Here is a 21,759-nt window from a genome sequence, read left to right as displayed (position 1 = left end):
ATAACATAAAATTGTGTTTTCCTGAACTGCAGTTTGATTTGACAACATATCTAGAGATATGGACAGAGGATAAGCCCTTTGTGGAACTTATTTAATTCAGGCATTATGTGGTTTGTTCGGAGGTCTCTTCCCACCATCAATAACCATCTTTTTTCAAACTGGGTATGCCATGTCATGAAGTTGCGTTTATTTCATTTGAATATATTTTACGAGTTATAGCCCTTTGTTTGTTATATTTTAACTCAGAAAAAAAGCAAGAACCTTTCAGCTACAATTTCTTTTTGTGATGAGTATAAAGTTTACTTAATATTTAATAATTGAAGAATAATTTGTAAATATTCATCATTTCCAATAATCTTAATGACAAACAAAGTACAAGTGTATGTTGTTTCATTCTGTCTGGTACACATTATAGATCAATCAGAGTTACTTAATTTGATTGATAGGGTAGCGGTATCAACCTGGAGAAGGGTAATGGACTCGGAGGGTGCAGGACTTGCGCCCCTTGTATTAGGTGGCGAAACGGACTTGTGTATTAACTGAAACGGAGGAAACTGGGCCTAAAATTGGCATCATTTTCAGAGAATGGACCTAAATGTTCTTCATGTTGCACAACTGTATTGTATGTAAAATAGTAGGGTTTATTTGACCGAGAAGTACTTCAAATTAGTTTTTGTAATCATTCATGAATCACGGCCCAATTGCCGTCTGAGTCTTTTAATGTAAGACATAAATCAAAATATTGAAGACACTTGAATAAACTGTATATGATTCAATAATCAACACAAAGGTTGCTTATCATTCAACTTTTTAGAATCTTGTTATATTTATGCTATAACATAACGCTTTCACTTATTTATGTTTTATAATTCCAAAATCCTCATTATGCAAATTAAATTCCACATGAACTTGATAACACAAAATAAGAAAAAAATGATTTAAGATATTATCAATGGTTAATTACATGTTACAAAATATGCAAGAAATTGTGAGTGCAGGGCACAGTAAAATGTGATGATTTCCATTCTTATGTGGTCTTCTATAGATCTATATCTATAAAAAAAAAAAAAAAGTGACGCCATCACCAGTTTATATTATTGCTTTTCCTTGATGTAAGATTATGAACTATATATGATTGACTAATTAGATTCAATTTGTTGTATGAAATATTCGTTTGCTTTCCCTTGCTATCATAGTTTGTTTTATATAGATTTACTGGACAATAAGACATATTTCTTACTCCATCCTACTCTTTTAGCCACCTAATACATTCACAGTTATGAAAGTTATTTCTACCATATTTTAAGATTAATTCCTCACACTTGGGAAGATGTAATCAACATGCCAGTGTAAATCTTTTGCACTTTGACCAGTGTATTGAAAGATTCCCTGAGGCCTGAACTGTCCAGGTAATAAAAGGGTGTTGCACCCTATCAGCAGGGGAGGGGGAAGGGAAGGCGGGAGGAGTTGAATAATAACCTATAGATCTCAATGTTTCACCTGCATGATATACACAGAATTTTAATTCCTAAGACTGTCTTTATGATAACATAAACTAGATGTTAATCATCTTTGACTATAGGTTTAAGGTTTCAGTATCTATCATTTTGTATCGGATTAAAAAACTAGCTACTGAGCTAGTTACACTTCATTTCCATTAAAACATATTCAATTGTGTAATTAATATACATATAAGCACTTCATTTCCATTAAAACATATTCAATTGTGTAATTAATATATAAGTACAAAAAAACACCTGGGTATGCTCGAGAAAGCGGATGTCATTTATTACATATATTATGTAGACAGGGCAGGGTATACCATTTATATATACGGCATATGCATTGACATCACTGGTGGGCACATCAAACTAATTTATAATTAGCATTCAAATCTTAGAATTACATACTTATATCAGCTCAGACTTGTTATACTTGTTATTAGAGTGAACATGATTTTCATATAGCACTCTGTTATATGTTTACACTCCATACTGTGTAGCTACAAATTATCTATAAAAAAAAAACCCCACATTCATTCACATGTACAGTTCAAATCAATTTGAAGTGGAATTTTCTTTTTAACTTATATTTTTTTGTAAGTACATTACATCAAATATTCTCCACAATAGTATATGTACCATATACATAACTGTAACTGCATGATACATATGTATGTATATTTCATGTTAATTTATGTTAGTGAGATCTGAATGTAGCTATAACTGACTTAATTTTGAAATTGATGATATCAAATCATCAATTTCAAAATTAGAATGCCCAACTGGATGAACTGTACATGTAGCAGCATTGAAACATATCTTAGTTAGCAAAGATGCAAGAGGTTGTAGCTCTAAAAGCTAGAATTAGAGGCAATGTTTTTTTGTGCAAGATCTAGACCACATTTCATTTATTTTATACTATTGGGTTTATTTGGTATGGCAACGTTATGACTAATCAGCTAGGCCTAATAAAAATAGAATGATGTCAAAAAATTACGGTAGATATAGGTCGGTTCTTATTTCTATTCTATTTTTCTGTACACTATAATCTAGATTTGAGATATAAAATTTGCATTTCCAAAAATAGACTTTTTAAAAATGAAATTCATGTGTATCAGGTGTTTTAATAAAATGTCAACTCATAAAATTATACAAATTAAAGTGTTGATATCCTATTTAATTTATCCCATTTAATTAGGCATTTGTCACAACGAAATTGAATGAAAAACGTAGATCTCAAACGGTTTGTTAGCATCAGGCTATTGTGTATAATATCATTATTACGGGGTGTTATTCTATTCAAAAGGATATACATATATATATATATATGCTTGTCTGTAGGCAGTAGGATTACACAATCAGAAATCATCAATGACAGCGAAGTATCGCTGTAAAATTTCACCACTGACTGGTATAGTACTGGTATCGATCTTTTCGAGTTCGAAATTCTGCTCAGGCCAATTATAAACGGAAATGTTTTGTTGAATGAGAAAACAATTTCTCACCTGCCTAGTTCACTGTTGATAAATTATAATAAAAGTATTATGTATTAGCCTTCTCCGGTGTGTTTTTGTTTTAATTTTGACCCAATTCCAAACAGGTAAGTCCGTACACGAAGTGTTGAAAAAAGCCTGCCGCCTAACGGCGTGGGAAAAATCCCACGTTAACCACATCGTTTGCATTTTCACAACAGCACACATCTCTGAAAATAGCTACCAATATCTAATTATCGCATTGCATAGTATTCTGATCAGGTAGATTATATATAACAATCACAAAAGAAAGTCTACGACGGTAAACAAGATGGGTGAAATATGTCTCGATGAGCATACGGGTCACAAGGCAAAACTGACACACAAACCAGCGACCGGGTCAAATGTCCGGATACATTTAAACTGTGATATTCCATTTAATAAAGCAAACACAATAATTAAAAGATATTTCTAATAAAAGCTACACACAAAGTGGCGTAATTTTACACGCTTTTAGCGTTTAAATAAAATAATGAGTAAATAATTTAGGCCACTTATATTTTTTCCGGATTTAATATCCGGGCCGATTCAGTATGTTGTACAAACAAAACTCCATAGATCTAAAAATAGCGCGGACAAACTGGCACTAGTTCTATCGGTAATCTTTCGAAGTCCATATTTACACGTCAATCTTTCCCCATCACTTCAATACTTCTACCTTCTACATCGAATATATGAATCCAAGGTAACTTGGCGTATTACCGGCAATTTGCAGTGTTGTGTATTTATTACACAATCGGAACCGAAGTGAAGTTAGGTAGGTCAACCCTACGATAACATATATATATATCCAGTATGGCAGGTTAGCTTTTAGCTTCGAACTTTGAACTTTGAACCTATTTAAACTCATGAATACTTTAAAACAAAGGTCACAATTGAACAAATTCCCTTTGTGACAGAGCAAATGTTTAATTATCAATTAAAGTTTCACAAGTCTGATGTAAAATTTCACTGTATATCTACATTATGTGTCCTTCTGAGAGACCATGTCCTTGTACAGGGCAAAATCCTATCATCTGTTTTTGCATGAATACCACATACCATGATCTGTGTTTAAAATGCCAAAAAACATATTTAAACCATTCGCTTACATAGAACGAAGGAAATAATAAAGGAAAAACCTGTTCTGAGAAAAATGTGTTGAAATATTGTGAATTAGAATGTATACACTATATCACATTGAGTGAAATTCAAATATTTGGGAGGGGGAACAATATCGTGTTGTTTTCTTTCAAATTTTGAATTAAAATTAATTTAAACCACTACAGTACATCACAAGATACATACATTACACTTTATGCCCAGCTTATAACAACAGCACCTGCTTTGTTGCATGTAGAAAAGATTTTTGACAGAAAATGTGAAATTTTAGAAGATTTTGTGATTAATTCAAATAATAATCATGATTTTTTAATCATAATTTTACAAAATCATTTAACATGTCAGCACACTATGTACTATTGGAAAATATAGCCCCTGAATTTGTACAGTACATGTAAATAGTGAAATGAGCAAAACTGCGGTTAACAGTATTACGGTTTTTACCCTAAAAGTTATACCAAAATATAGCGCAAAACCGTTTATCTTCATAAACAGTGCTAGTACACATCTGAAACTTTAAAGTAGCCTCAAAGCGTATACTAGAAATGTGTAGCAAACACAAATACCAACATGTTTTCTCGACAAACATGTCCAGTGTGATCAGAGACAAGGATCCGCAATAGAAACGATCATCGAAACGAGGTGTATTGGGGGTGTAGTTACTAAAATGAAGCTGTCATTAATTAAAAACTCACAGAAAGTACGTGAAATGTCATCTGCATATAGGTAAAATACACACAACTGCACAGGAAATGTTAAAAGTTCGCGATGTTTCTAATCTAAGGTCCACGCGCGAATGTTTACATCGGAAAGGTGCGTTCTATGCAGGCCTCAGACCACAATTAATTTCCCTATTTGTTCAACCAAAGAAAAATCGAAATTAAAATATTTCAGAAGTTTGCAAAAAATCTAGCTTTCACATCACGTGTAGAACTATTCAAGCCGAACATACAGTGAGCTGGAAAGTACCCCATGACCGACATTTAACAAAGTTATTAATATTTAAGTGTAACCACCCTATTATATTGTAGGAAAATCCGGAAAATCACAAAATATTACTACTCAAGCCTTATAACTCCCCGTGTCCTGCCTCACAAACAAACATGGAAATGGTGTCAAAACAAAATTCTGCCACTAGATTAAATATTGTACTATAAATCTATGCTAAAATTATGTCCATATCTGTAACAGCTAAGTCAGGAAACAATATTTAGCAACAGTCCTGAAATTTCAATATGTACTACATTCGTGTACAACGACCCGGAAGTATAATTGTGGTCTGAGGCCATATATATCCATTACCTATGTGGGACGAAATGACCTGAATCAAATTGACATAGTAAGCAAGCAATGCACAATATCCTTTCTTAGAATTCTTTGACAGTGCATCAACACTAGAACTTGGAGTGGTGGTAGTAACTACAGTCTCTGACGACTGTTTGCTGCTTTTTTACAGCTTCACTTTGTCTCACCTGGGCCAAAGCTTTCTCCAATGTCAGAGTAGCATCTAGTTGGAGCTTTTCTGATAGTTTACTATCGCGTATACCTACTACGATCCTATCTCTTATCATCTCATCCCTGAGTTGTCCATATTCGCAGTGCTCCACCAGTCCGTATAATGCTGTGATAAAACTATCTGCAGCCTCACCTTCGTTTTGTTGTCTGTGGTTAAATTTGGCGCTCAAATATGGTATTTCTCTTCGTGATAAAAAAACCCGTTAAATCTAGCTGAAACAACGCTGTACTTGCTCATATCGGCAGCGCTCATTCCAAATGATTTCACGATATTTTCCGCCTCTCCTCCCATGGAATAAATAAGGCTATTGACATGAACAACTTCATCTTTCGTCAGTAGCTCAGACGCAATTCTAACAAGAGATCCCAGAGGGATCTTGGCGCCCACCATTGAATGATCTTTATAGGTTCCATGTAAGATTGATCTTTTCTCTACTTTTCCCTTCCTCTAAGTCTTACTAATCTGTGTAAATTCAGAAACAGCCCTCTAGTACTTTTCAAACAAGGGCAACCTATATATAAAATTTAAGATTTAGCAATAATGACTGTCTGTCGGCCATGTTGTTTTCCAATTGGTCCCAAAATGCAATACCAGGGACCAAGGGGAACCTACATATGAAATTTGAGAAAAATCCCTTCAGTACCTTCTGTACAATAGCGATAACAAACTTCAATTTTCAAAATACAAGATGGCTGCCTGTCAGCCAGGTTGTTTTCTGACTGGTCTCAAAATACAATATGCATAACTAGACACAGAGGGCAACCTACAAATGAAATTCAGAAAGATCCTTTCAGCAATTTCTGATAAATAGCGATAACAATCTTCAATTGTCAAAATCCAAGATGGCTGCCTGTCGGCCATGTTGTTTTTCGATCGGTCTCAAAATGCAATATGCATAACTACGCACTGAGGGAAACCTACATATGAAATTTGAGAAAGATCCCTTCAGTACTTTCTAAGAAATAGCGATAACAAACTTTAATTGTCAAAATCCAAGATGACTGCCTGTCGGCCATGTTGTTTTCCGAATAGTCTCAAAATGCAATATGCATAACTAGGCGCCGAGGCAAAGCTACAATTGAAATTTCAGAAAGATCCCTTCATAAGTTTCTGAGAAATAGCTATAACAAACTTCAATTGTCAAAATCCAAGATGGCTGCCTGTCGGCCATGTTGTTTTCCAATTGGTCTCAAAATGCAATATGCATATCTAGGCACCAAGAGGAACCTTTATATGAAATTTCAGAAAGATCCCTTCATAAGTTTCTGAGAAATAGCGATAACAAACTTCAATTGTCAAAATCCAAGATGGCTGCCTGTCGGCCATGTTGTTTTCCGATTAGTCTCAAAATTCAATGTGCATAACTAGTCACTGAGAGGAACCTACATATGAAATTTCAGAAAGATCCCTTCATTAGTTTCTGAGAAATAGCGACAACAATCTTCAATTGTCAAAATCCAAGATGGCTGCCTGTCGGCCATGTTGTTTTCCAATTGGTCTCAAAATGCAATATGCATAACTAGGCACCAAGAGGAACCTTTATATGAAATTTGAGAAAGATCCCTTCAGTGCTTTCTCAGAAATAGCGATAACAAACTTCAATTGTCAAAATCCAAGATGGCTGCCTGTCGGCCATGTTGTTTTCCGATTAGTCTCAAAATACAATATGCATAACTAGGCACTGAGGGGGACCTACGTATGAAATTTCAGAAAGATCCCCTTATTAGTTTCTGAGAAATAGCGATAACAAACTTCAATTGTCAAAATCCAAGATGGCTGCCTGTCGGCCATGTTGTTTTCAGATTGGTCTCAAAATGCAATATGCATAACTAGGCACCAAGGGGAACCTACATATGAAATTTCAGAAAGATCCCCTCATCAGTTTCTGAGAAATAGCGATAACAAACTTGGCAAATGGCAAAAGTTCGTTCAGCTAGGCTCCTCTCGTGGAACACGTGGTTCAGACGTACGAACAGGACGATCGTCATTATCCACACTTTTGAACGGCATTCATCGTCAAACTGCCGCTGTTGTAGGTTCATTTCTGACACCATGTTATGTGTGTGTGGACATGACTCAACACAGATCAACAGTAATACCGTGTATTCACTTGAGGTCATTTACATCAATGTTTACATGCCGCCATGCCAGTCGGAAGAGCCCAGAACGAGGCTCGCTATAGTCTATATCACCTACGTGATTGTAGTCCGTTTCAATAAACTAGTACACAACACGGAACAGCTCAGAAAAGCCCACCCGAGCAGCCCCTATATACCAAAACGTTCTATTGTAAACCGAGCCATTCCTTACACCTATGTATGACCTAGGCTATGTGGTGGTGATCAGTGTATTTGAAACAATTCCCCAAATGTCAATCAAAGGGTCAAAGGCCCTGAGAAACGTCAGGGTCTGGGGTCATATTATAAGAAATTTTAAATTGGATTTATAGTCAGACAGTTACATTTGTATCAGATGAAATGTCTTCATCTGGCCCTGGTATTCCTGTTCTATATATATATTCAAGAAAACATGTATAACATATATATCAGCTGACAACTTTACAATAGCTGAGTATAGTTCTTTCCTCATTTCTTTAATGCTTGTGGAAAATTATTGATATCCTCCTGAATCAGTAAAGCTGCTTGTAAACTTTGAAAAAAGAATCAACAGAACGACAAATCGGTCTATTAACAGAACATGTTGTTCAAGTAACTACAACATTTTAATGATAAAATCCAAGATGTACACAGCCGAAGTTTGTTTTTAAATTTTATTTATACTATAAGTTATTAATAAGGCCTATCAAACATCTATTTTATGACACGTAGTAACACATTTTCACTCCGATAGAAAATTGCGGTTGCGTTGTCCGACGAGACATATCGTAGTTTTGACACCGACGCCAGTACATCATGATCATGATCAGTCACGGATCATAATCATTAGATTCTTTTCAAACAACAAATAATAACCTTATTTAATAAAAATCCTCACGAAAAACGGCAATGTAGATTGTTACAACTTGCCCTCATTTCCTGGTCATATTTCTTGCGTATTCTAGCGACATACAAATGAATATGAAACTGCGAACGGTCGTTGGTTTAGTTACAGTAGACATAACCGCCATTTTGGCAGACTAGTGATTAGTCACGTGACAGCTGAAGTTATCTCGTGGAATGCTCGGGTGCATTTGACTACGTAAATAGGATTGGTTTTAAGCTATCAAATGTTCCTGCATATGACCGTTTGGTAGCATATGGTCTAGATATGTAACGTTAATCCCGTGATGGAACATGGCATTGCTCTTGATAGGTGGTAAACATGACCCCTTAAGCTGTATTTGCACGTTACGACAAATTCTTAATTAATGTGGTAATGTACAACATACACATTTAATGCCAATAATGTTGCAACAACGTTGCATTGCATTTCCTCTTCGTCCAAAATTAATTCGGCGACAGGCAGCCATGTTGAATCACGACTTCCTGTTCCTTTTTCACTCCGGGGGGCCCGTTCGATTCATTGTCCAGGACATGTTCTGACTCTGTTCCGGAACAGTTGTCAATCGAACGCACCGGAACGTCCGGGGCAGGAAGTAGTATATTCAACATGGCTGGCCAGAATAGCATTCTCGCTGCTATCATGATGATGAATGACGATGATGACGAAAATGAAACATGGTTTGACATGTTTACCACAACAATGCTTGCCTATGTTGCCCAAGCGTAAGGAACATTATATATGTCATGGAAAAACAAATCCAACGGCCTGCAACTTGCACTTGGCTAAACGTAACTCAATTTCCAACAACGAACTCGTGTTTTATGAATTCAAGTGAGGTATATCGACTGTTTTATTATGAGCGATCATTTCTTAATATCTTACCGTACTGAAGTTTCAAGAAGTTATGTACTTTTGAAGGAAACATTTATATGAAATATCATTTATGGGTGGTAAAACTAGACTATTTAGGTGCAATTATTATACAGAATTAAAAAGAAAATTTACTTTGTAAAAGCACGGACTGAGATAAAAAAAAAGTTATATGAAATAAATATTTGGGACCTTTTAGTTCATCAATCCTCATATTATCTACATGCTAGTTTTTATTCGTATATAATTTAGCAGTTAATGAATTGTCTTTTCAGGACTTTAAGAAACCCAAGATCCAGAATCCATGGGTATGTTGAGGATGTCGTCCCCAGATACAATGAAATGGAGTTCCGGCGAATGTTTCGAATGTCATGTGAAACGTTTGATACAGTAAGCAATCATCTAAAAAACTGTCCAGAGCTCTATGTTGGTGGATATGGTGGTCGAGAACCAGTTTCAGTAGAAAAACAACTTTATATAACATTGTGGTATCTTGGAGGTACTGACAGCATAACTAGAATCGCCGACAGATTTGGGGTCTCAGAATCGTCTGTAATTTTGTCAAGAAAACGAGTCATCGACACAATCTTAAACAATCTCAAATCGAAGTTCATTTCTTGGCCTCATGGTCAGCTTCTTCAGGATAATGTTGACAATTTTGAGAGACGTAATGGATTTCCAGGTATTGTTGGTGCCTTGGATGGCACACATATCTCGATTAAAGCCCCACAAGAAAATCCCCAGTCATATGTTAACAGAAAAAAGACTCACTCGTTGCAGTTACAAGCTGTATGCAATTCAGAAATGATCTTTACAGACTGTTTTGCTGGTTTTCCAGGAAGCTGTCATGATGCTAGGGTCTTGCGCAATTCTCCTTTATTTGAAAACGGATTAGCTTTGTGCAATGGAAATCACATACTCGCTGATGGGGCTTACCCTTTGCGTCATTGGCTTCTAACCCCATACAGAGATAATGGCCATCTTTCTCAAGAACAAATAAATTTCAATTATGTACATTCGTCAAATAGGGTAGTGATTGAAAGATCATTCGGCCTACTCAAAGGAAGATTCAGACGTCTGCATCATGTTGATACTCAAAGTGTCCAAACTGCAGTTGAAATAATCATGGCAGCATGTGTACTGCATAACATTTGTCTGATGGAAAAGGATGACATTGCAGAGTTCATGGGAGCAGACGATGACGTGGACGGTGATTTACAACAAAATTTCCAGATGCAGGAGAATGAGGCTGAGGGAGTTGTGAAAAGAAATCTTCTTGCAAGAACATTGTTTAGACATTAAATATATCAAATGTTGTAAACCGCTCAGTATGGGACTACACCTTCAGAATGTAGTGCAAAATTAATTGCAAAATGTGTCTACATTTCAGAAAAATTATCAGTTTATCACAGGATGTGACTTTTCGAACTCCATATAGAAAATACTGATAGGTTGGTGAACATTTCTCAATACAGTATGAACCCAATGAATCCAATGATCTGTGTTGGATATATATTTTTTTTCACTGTAGAGGTTGGACCTCAGAAAAAATAACTTTTTTGTCTGAACTATTTCTGGAAGATATAATGATGGAGTATTATAATCATAAATAATACTTAATCTGATATTAAAAGCAATAAAGCACATTGATTATTGAATATTGATTAATATTGTTTTCTTTTTCTACCATGGAAGTGTGTGAAAAACTGTTCATTACAGAATTATTACACAAGAGGATGTTACACTTGCGTTCATGTAATGTTGGACTTATTAGAAAAGTTTATTAATTTCCTATGAAACGACTATTTGGGAAGTTATAAATGACTCAAACGAGTAAAATCAGTTTAATCTGATATGAACACAAGTGTTCAATTCTATTAATATTTATATAACTCCAGAAAAATGCTTTCAAATGTATGTCCATGCTTCTCTTCTACAGACATTTGTGTGATGTTGTTTATTTATGATGTCACAATATGACGGCTATAAGCCCATGCCTGGTAATAAGCTCACCCATGTCTATTGCAGTTCAATGGAAATGCCAACCAATGTTATTTCATTGTCCTGCAATAAGCCCACCCCCTACTTTTAAGTCAAAGTTTATGTGTTGGCCCCCTGGATTTATTGCAGGATAAATATGAGTAGATTCCACTAAATTGTATTTGAGAGAACCTTGTATACATTATGTATGCAAGAATTACAATTGCATATACAGAAATATGCAATAATCCTAGTTATTATATAAAATATTGCATTAAAGGGCTTAGGGGTATATTAAAAATGATAAAGCAGGAACAACATTGTGACGTCATACATAAACAAGGGCCCAATGGGCCCAAATCGCTCACCTGCAATGCAGTGATCTTTTCATATATGGATCCTGCAGTTATTTGAAAGCATGCTACAGGACCAATATAATGTCTCTCTGCACTTTGGCTTTTCACTAAAAGTCATTTAAAGATTTAAGCATACTTGATCGACGTGACCTTGAATGAAGGTCAAGGTCATTCATTTGAACAAACTTGGTAGCCCTTCACCCCAGCATGCTACAGACCCAATATCAACTCTCTGGGACTCTTGGTTATTGAGAAGAAGTCGTTTAAAGATTTTAGCCTTTTTGACTCCTGTGACCTTGAATGAAAGTCAAGGTCATTCATTTGAACAAACTTGGTAGCCCTTCACCCCAGCATGCTACAGACCCAATATCAAGTCCCTGGGACTCTTGGTTATTGAGAAGAAGTCGTTTAAAGATTTTAGCCTTTTTGACTCCTGTGACCTTGAATGAAGGTCAAGGTCATTCATTTGAACAAACTTGGTAGCCCTTCACCCCAGCATGCTACACACCCAATATCAAGTCCCTGGGTCTTTTGGCTATTTAGAAGAAGTCGTCTAATTTTTTTTTAGCCTTTTTGACTCCTGTGACCTTGAATGAAGGTCAAGGTCATTCATTTGAACAAACTTGGTAGCCCTTCACCCCAGCATGCTACAGGCCAAATATTAGATCTCTGGGACTCTTGGTTATTGAGAAGAAGTCGTTTAAAGATTTTAGCCTTTTTGACTCCTGTGACCTTGAATGAAAGTCAAGGTCATTCATTTGAACAAACTTGGTAGCCCTTCACCCCAGCATGCTACAGGCCAAATATTAGGTCTCTGGGACTCTTGGTTATTGAGAAGAAGTCGTTTAAAGATTTTAGCCTTTTTGACTCCTGTGACCTTGAATGAAAGTCAAGGTCATTCATTTGAACAAACTTGGTAGCCCTTCACCCCAGCATGCTACAGACCCAATATCAAGTCCCTGGGACTCTTGGTTATTGAGAAGAAGTCGTTTAAAGATTTTAGCCTTTTTGACTCCTGTGACCTTGAATGAAGGTCAAGGTCATTCATTTGAACAAACTTGGTAGCCCTTCACCCCAGCATGCTACACACCCAATATCAAGTCCCTGGGACTCTTGGTTATTGAGAAGAAGTCGTTTAAAGATTTTAGCCTTTTTGACTCCTGTGACCTTGAATGAAGGTCAAGGTCATTCATTTGAACAAACTTGGTAGCCCTTCACCCCAGCATGCTACACACCCAATATCAAGTCCCTGGGTCTTTTGGCTATTTAGAAGAAGTCGTCTAATTTTTTTTTAGCCTTTTTGACTCCTGTGACCTTGAATGAAAGTCAAGGTCATTCATTTGAACAAACTTGGTAGCCCTTTACCCCAGCATGCTACAGACCCAATATCAACTCCCTGGGACTGTTGGTTGTTGAGAAGAAGTCGTTTGAAGATTTTAGCCTTTTTGACTCCTGTGACCTTGAATGAAGGTCAAGGTCATTCATTTGAACAAACTTGGTAGCCCTTCACCCCAGCATGCTACAGGCCCAATATTAGGTCTCTAGGCCTTTTGGTTATTGAGAAGAAGTTGCTTGAATGGAAAGTTGACGCCGGACGGACGGCCGGACGGCCGGACGGCCGGACGGCCGGACGGACGACGGACGGACGACGGACGCCGCGCCACGGCATAAGCTCACTTGCCCTTCGGGCAGGTGAGCTAATAAATGACATGTTGTTGTACCCAACGCCACAACATTGTCTCGGTAGTGAAAATATGAGGCTTCCGTTACTCGTCGCTTTATAGAGGAGAAGCATTGAAAATAATTAGAAAGCATGTTTCTTGAGTTATATATGATAAAAAGAATACAACACAAAAATTCTATTAATTTCATATGCAATTAATAAACTTGTTCAATAAATTAATATTACATGAACACTCGTGCTAGATCCTCGATGTACTACAAAAATAAACAAAACTTAATTGATACTTCACATTTAATAATAATTACATAACGTATATAATGATGTTTATATAGTTATTGAGAAGAATCTGTAACAAAAAAAAATTGACAAATACAGGACGGACAATGGGACAGCTGACAGGCACTGCACCACAGTGTATGTATATAAACTGAAAATATCACAGATAACAATTACTTTTGTATCTCACAAAAGCTCTATGAAATACATAATGTTCAGGGTACCTCCCTCTGTAAAAAAAATATCATGTCATCGGAGAATGGACACTGTTATCACAGTGTTATGGTACTGTTAGTGAGTGTTACAATGTTACTCATTTCACGGACACCATTCAGCGAAACACTTTAATTCTTTGAATAATCGCCTGTCGACAAACTGGACAAGTGTCCAGCATGGCAGAACACTCCATACAAGTCACCATATGTCCACAGTTGCATAGTACACAGTTCGGGACCTTTCCTTCTTCCATGCATACGACACATTCTGAAAAAAAGAAGCAACAATTTAGGAAATGTATAGATGTATGTCCACCAACAGGATTTTAAAACATAATAAAAAAAATCATGGTCAAAGAGGAATCTAAAGAATACATGACAAATATTAACATGCAACCCTTAAGGTGTTTTCTTGCATTAAGGGTTATCAATGAATTATATTTTATATTATTGTTATTTTTATATGAAGGTTTAATGCACAAAATGACATCTCGTGCTACCACAAATTGTTACTTTTGTTCTTTTGTAGAATGTCTCTTACTTTTTCTCTGTCCTCGCCTATTTGTTATCGCTCTTCGTCAAAGCCTTTACAAGGCTTTTCATAACATCTAAGCGTTCCTCATGCATCCTTTCTCTTTTTTTCCATTCTTCCTTTTGATCCTGTACATATGTTTTAAATACTTCAACAACTTCATTTCCATTTGATCTCCGGGGGTGCTTACTTTTAGGCTTTTCTTTAACAATAACCTTACTACTACTAGACCCACTTTCTTCTGAACATTGAGATGTAACACTAAAGTTATCATCTATCTCTTCATCAGTGTCCAAACTTGGAGATGTAGATCTTGGACGTTTCATTGTCGAGCTGGAAGCAGAGGAGCTTGATGCTGAGCTGGATGAAATGGTGAACTTCGGTGTAATGACTGGATCATATTTTAATATTGTATCTAGTTCTTCTTCATATTCAAATGTCTTGGTGTCGTTTCCACTCTTGTTATTATGGTCTTTCACATTTTTGTAAGCTCTGGTGAGGGATTTCCACTTTCCAGCAACTTGTTCTCCAGTAATAGTGTAACCACTACTCTTTAACACAGTAGAAATGTTGTCCCATACTATTTTCTTTCTCATTTTGCCACTTTTGACAGCATTTTCATATTTCCTGTATGTTTCTATCAGCATTAGAGTTGCATGTTTGCTCCAAATGCAATTTTTACATTGTTCCTGCTGCAGATTTTGATGTGACTGTTCCTTTTCTTGCTCCAAATAACATTGGTGCTCTTTGAAGACTTGCATGCTGTCAAAGTAACCATCACAGGATTCACACATAAACATAGTGTTCTGTTGGTTCACCTTTTGTGGTGCTGAGGTCTGGCCTGAAAGAACATTAATGTAATAATTAATCAATACATCAGATAGGGCTGGAAGGATTTGTGTGATTTTTTTCCCCCTGTATTCCAGAGACCTACAGCTGTATCAACAATTTCAAGGATATAACTTTATAACTATAGCACAGTTAGATAAATTAATTTCTAACTAGCACAGTAAAATGTTCCATGCTCAGTGGCTTGTCATTATGTATAATCATTGTTATAATAAAAAAATACTTATGTTATGAACTATTTGTATTACAGTACTCATGTGACTGCTTTTTTTTTTATTTATTTTTATCACATTTAAATCGTTGCTATCCCATGGCCATGTGACTGTACTAAACCCTGTGCTTAAAGTTTTTTTTTTTGTATTTGTTTTATTTTTTCAGAGATTTTCATACAGTGTAAAGTACATAGTATACAATTGTATTCAGAATAATCATTATTACAGCACCATAGAATTGTAGATGATCCAACACAAATACACACATCTTAATCCAGATTCATAAAATCATTTACTTTTGATGAATTTTCTAAATGTTACTTTCCCACTGTATTTAAAGAAAGGAAGAAAGCAGAAGAAAAGGTGTAGAGCAGACAGAAAAATCATAGCAATAAAGCAATAGGGACGAAACAAGAAACATGGACAAAGACATATATATAGTAACAAAGACAGACATAGAGACAGAGAGAGAGGGAGAGAGAGACAAAGAGAGGTGTCAGAAAATCAAATATTTACAGTATGGTCTGTAGTCTAACCCAGATGTACACAGGATAAACAGAATTGCTGGTAAGACAATTTAGGTCTGACTTATAATTAGACCAGCCTTACTGTATATGAATGAAGACTGGCAAGGGAAAGACAAGAGGATTTAAACATGTATTGTCGTCAGCAAGTGTCACCACATATGATTATAGCAATAAAATTTTATTTTGAAATCTTATAGAAACAATAATATGTATTAACTTTGGTTACATATAACATTACAAAGTATAGCAGTAAACAAGAATCTAAGGACAATAATCAGCAAATTGAAGTTCTAAGAGATATTAAGTAATTTTTGCCATTTTTTCCATTCATTTTGAAAATTTTCCTTATACTTGTCCCCTTTACCCATTGCAATATATTTTTGTGTAACATAATGATCTTTAATAGTTTTTTTGAGACCAGTCAAAGATAAATTAATTTGTAGACACCTTGTTGAATAAATATACTGTTTAATAATTAAAATGATTGTACTGTCTATTGGTGTTCTTATTCCATCTTGATTATATAATCCAAAAATAAAAGTTTCCTTATTATATGCGAAAGGTATCATTAAAGAATCTAATAAAAACTCAAAATTTTGTAACATAACTTGCACCTTATCACATTCCCAAAGTGTATGTTCTATTGTTTCAATATCAGTTTTGCACCAGTAGCAATACGGATTTTCTGCTATTCCTGCCTTAAATAGAAATGAATTTGTTGTTAAGATGTGTTGATTAATTCTATATTGTAGCCACTGTAGTTTTGAATTTTTGGTTATATAAAAAGGCAATTTGTATATTTTCCTCCATGTTTCATTATCAAAGTTGAAGATATCCCATTTTTTTCTTCCAGTGGATATTATGTTATTTTTACTGAGTAAATAGTAAAAGTCTTTTGTTCCCTTTTTACTGCGAAAAAGAATTTCCATATCAATTGGTATAAATGGGTAGATAGGAGATGATAATTCCTGTTTCTGAATATGTTTTCTAATAGCTGAGATAAGTCCTCGATATTTAAGGATGTTTGTATTAATATCAAAGACCCGTTGAAATTCTTCGAAGGAGTAAAATGAATTATTGTTTTTGTTAATTAAGTCACTAATTACAATAATTCCTTTATTGTACCAATCTTGATAAAAAATATTCTGATTATCTACTTTAATTAATTTATTATACCAAATTGGTGTTTTAGCCAACATATCTGGGGATTTATATAAGTAGTTTTTATTAGATAGTTTTATCCATGCTTTAAAGACATCTTTCCAGAATAGATTTTTACATTTATTGTGACATATTGAGATATATTCCATCCCACAGTTAGCCATAAGGTGATCATCAACAAAAGATCTAAGAATTAACTGCCATTTACTTGAACTTGTAAAAAGTCTCCTTAACCATGTTAGCTTCAAAGATTCCATGAATGACTTCACATGTAACATTTTTAGCCCCCCATCAATGTATTTTTTAATAGTTACATCTCTTTTCACCTTATCTATTTTACTTTTCCAAAGAAAACAATACAGTTCTGTGTTTAATTTTTTCAAGAAATTCTCATCTGGATTTGGCAAAGAGATAAAGAGATGATTGAACTGAGAAATTAATAAAGCCTTTATAATATGAATTCTACCGATTGGAGTTAAGACTCGTCGTTCCCAAATTCTAATAAGTGCCTTTAACTTTACTAATTTCTTATCATAATTTAGTTTAGGTATTCGATGAAGGTCAACATGAAATTCGATTCCTAAAAGTGTAAATGTTTGATTTCCCCACTGTAGATTCAGTTCAGGGTAGACAACTTCATCACTATATTTTTTGCTTCCAATCCAAATAGCCTGGGTTTTAGATATATTTATTTTCAATCCTGATATTTTTGCAAAAGATTTTAATTCATCAATAGATTCTTTAAGGGATTCCTCTGTTCCATCCAAGATCAGTGAAGTGTCATCAGCATATTGAGACAGTAAAATAGGAATATTATCAACATCAATACCTTTTATATAATTATTGTTCCTTATTCTAATAGCTAAGATTTCAGCACACATTATAAATATATATGGTGCAATTGGGTCCCCCTGCCTACAGCCTCTCTCTATTTCAAAAAATGGAGACAGATTTCCCCCTTGATTAATCGCTGAGCTTGAATTGTTTTGTAGAACCTTCACCCATTTCTTAATATCTTCCCCAAATTAAAAAAAATCAAGAACTTTATCAATAAACTTCCAAGAAACAGAGTCAAAAGCCTTTTCAAAATCAATAATCAACAACATTCCAGGTATATTTTTATCTTCTGCATATTGCATAATATCATAAACAATTCGAGTGTTTTCCCCAATATAACGTCCTGAGATGAAACCCGTTTGATCAGTATGAATTAATTTGTTCAAAACTATTTTTATTCGGTTAGCTATTGATCCTGATGCAATTTTATAAATAATATTGAGTAAAGAAATTGGTCTCCAGTTTTTAAGATATTGTCGAGGCTTATCTCCCTTAGGTATACATGTTATTATGCCCTGTCTTTGTGTAATTGATAATTGACCCTGATTGAACCCATAATTAATTGATCTGACTATAAAAGTACCTAACTGTTTCCAGAAGCATTTAAAAAATTCCACAGTGAACCCATCAGAGCCTGGGCTTTTATTATTTTTCATAGCTTTTAAAGTATTTGATGCTTCATTAAGAGTAATTATACCTTCTAATTTGTTAGATTGTGCCTCTGTTAATTTTGGAATATCAATATCTTTTAAAAAATCACCTAGGTGAATATCCTCTATATAATGATCAATTGTATACAATTTTTTGTAAAAATGTTTTACCTCATCGAGAATTTCTGCTTGTTTAGTTATTTTATCACCATTTTCTTTCTCTATCATTGGTATTAACTTTGAGGTGTAATTTCTGTTTTCTAAATTTAAGAAATAATGTGTTGGTTTTTCACCCTCTTCTACCCATTTAGCTCTAGATCGAATTAAGCTACCTTTTAATTTATTCAATCTTATATTTTGTAATTCTTGTTTTTTTTCATTCACCCTGTCTATATCAACCTCATTACTATCTTCTAGTTCATGTATAGTTTCTATAAGTCTACTTTCGTTCAAATTCTGTATCTTCTTTTTATATGACGAGTGGGAAATGGTTTTGCCTCGAATTTCTATTAAAAGTGTTTCCAAAAAAAGTTGATCGCTTATCATATATTGTATATCAGAATCAGGTATATTGCTGATGTTTTCTAAATGATAAACTGGAAGAGCATATTGTCTTTTAATGTCTAAAATAAGTTTATTTATAAGTTCTAAGTAATCTAAATCATGTAAAAGTGAATTGTTAAACTTCCATAATCCTTTTCCTTTTCTGAATTCGTTAAACTTTAAAGCAATTACAGGAAGTGAATGATCTGTTCTATAGCCTGGTTCAATATTTGAATAATGAATGCTTGGTAATAGATTGTCCGAAATAAGAAAAAAATCTAGCCTAGCTTGTTTAACAGGATTACTTCTCCTCCAGGTGTATCTTCTATTTTCTGGATGCTGTTCTCTATATATATCTACCATTCCCAATTCTTCTATAAGTTCAATTATTTTATCCCTGGCTTTTGGGTTATTTATATTTTTATAGCTTTTATCATAATCCACTGTAGGGTTCAAAACTAAGTTAAAATCACCACATATTATAAAAGAATCATTGCCAAATAGATTAATAGTTTCAGTTAAGTTTTCATAAAATTCTGGATTGTCTGAATTAGGGCCATATAGTGTAATTAATGTTACTTTTCTACCTTCTATCCTCATATCAAGTGCCAAAAAATTACCAGACAACTCCCTTTTTACCTGCAATACTTTTACTTCAAAATTGTTATTGAGTAAAATTGCTACCCCCCGTGCATTTGATCTGAATGAATTAAAATAGCAGTCATAACCCCATTCTGCTCTAATTATATTTTCAAGTTCAGGAGTGAAATGTGTATCCTGTAAACAGAAAATATTATAATGCTTATTTTTCAAGTAAGAAAAAACATCTTTTCTTTTATGTCTATCTCCTAGACCTTGACAGTTTGCTGATATTATCTTTATACACTCAACAAGTTACATATCTAAACCGTTTATCTTATTAGAATCATTGACCATATATGTGACACAGCCTAAGACAACGCGAGAGGGCAGGAGCTCTAGTGGAGCCCTTGCCAGCAGCAGAATAGTAATAAATCTGACACTCAAGAAGAAAAGGAAAGGAAGCAGTGATAGACATAAGGAAAAAACGCAGAAAAACATAGATGAGATCAAACAAAAAATAAGAAAAAGAGAAAGAAATGACACACTATCGACTATACCTAAATCATATTCTACTTGCTTTACCTGTACTCTTACACCTTGCACATTTGTTTCCTTTTCATCCATGCATACCTTCACAATATTCCACACCGCATACATACAGCAAGAAGTGAAACCGGAAGTCAGCAGTACTACTATAACATAACCAGAAAAGAAACCTGGTGTGGCGGATCATATTATCCGTCTTGCTATATGTATTTAAATATACTATTCATGTATGTTCAGTTGCATTGGTTAGTAGGATATATCATAAAAAATTCCTAACAGGGTGGCGAGTATTTCCCACCTACACCAGGTGGTACAAGTATATTTTTATACCGGTACTATTTACAGGCCTATGATGATATACAAGTGAATTCGGAATTCAGCAGTATTACTATACCATTACCAGAAAAGAAACCATCGATCATATCATCCGTCTTGCTATATATATATATATATAAACATATATATGTGTCCAGTAAGCAAATAATTATAAGATATATGTGGAATATTGATAAAAAAAAAATTTCTTTGGGTCATACATAAGTGATGTAGATTCAACCATATATATGTTATGGTGATGCACTATAATACATTGATATAAAATACACACTTTGGTCATCCGTATGTGCATGACCATTGATATGTACGATATATATGTGAGCATATGTTGAGATTTATACAGAAGCTTATCTGGGTGGCGGGTAGATTCCCACCTACACCAAGTTCTTAGTAAATCCCTTATGCACAAGGAGGCACAAATACATAAGAATGGTCATTTACACATACGCATGTAAATGTGTTTTAATTATGTATTATATGTAGGATACTAATAATGTCTGGGTGGCGAGTATTTCCCACCTACTCTTGACATTTATAGATATCCAGCATAAACAGACAAATAAAAAGGTGTACAAGTAAATGTGAATATATATAATAGGTATTAATACACTTGATTACAATCTTGTAGCCTTCTTATTATTGTTGTGAAGATAAATTAATGAAACAATATTTGCACTGTTACACTTTCCACATGTCAGGAATGGTAATCTATTACTGCAAGCAACATATTATTTAATTTATCTTGATTATAATGTCATGTAGGAAAGAGACCCAGCTTATATGAATATTATATACATAATTCATTATAATATAAAAGAAACAAACAAAAAAACCGCACTCAGTATTATAGAATTGTAATAGCACCATGTAATTACAGGTGCTAGCACCATACATCACAAAGTATCATAAGTAGTTTCATCTTTCATTCACTTTCGACTCTTTCATGCAT

At 34.5% G+C, this 21,759-nt stretch overlaps 2 protein-coding genes across 2 annotated transcripts; one reads left to right on the top strand and one right to left on the bottom strand.

Annotated features, from left to right (window-relative positions):
• The first annotated feature begins 9,260 nt into the window (after positions 1-9,260).
• Positions 9,261-10,826, top strand: LOC117340397 (putative nuclease HARBI1). Its single transcript, XM_033902159.1, has 2 exons — positions 9,261-9,376; positions 9,800-10,826. The coding sequence occupies exons 1-2, from the start codon at positions 9,261-9,263 to the stop codon at positions 10,824-10,826; spliced, it is 1,143 nt and encodes a 380-aa protein (XP_033758050.1).
• Positions 10,827-14,593: 3,767 nt separating this feature from the next.
• LOC117340396 (trihelix transcription factor GT-3b-like) lies at positions 14,594-15,367 on the bottom strand. The gene has a single exon (XM_033902158.1). It carries the CDS (start codon positions 15,365-15,367, stop codon positions 14,594-14,596), a length of 774 nt encoding a protein of 257 aa, XP_033758049.1.
• Between the last annotated feature and the right edge of the window lie 6,392 nt (positions 15,368-21,759).

The sequence above is a fragment of the Pecten maximus genome, chromosome 13, assembly GCF_902652985.1.
Source record: "Pecten maximus chromosome 13, xPecMax1.1, whole genome shotgun sequence".
Classification (NCBI taxonomy): domain Eukaryota; kingdom Metazoa; phylum Mollusca; class Bivalvia; order Pectinida; family Pectinidae; genus Pecten; species Pecten maximus.
This window is presented reverse-complemented; position numbering and strand designations above follow the sequence as displayed.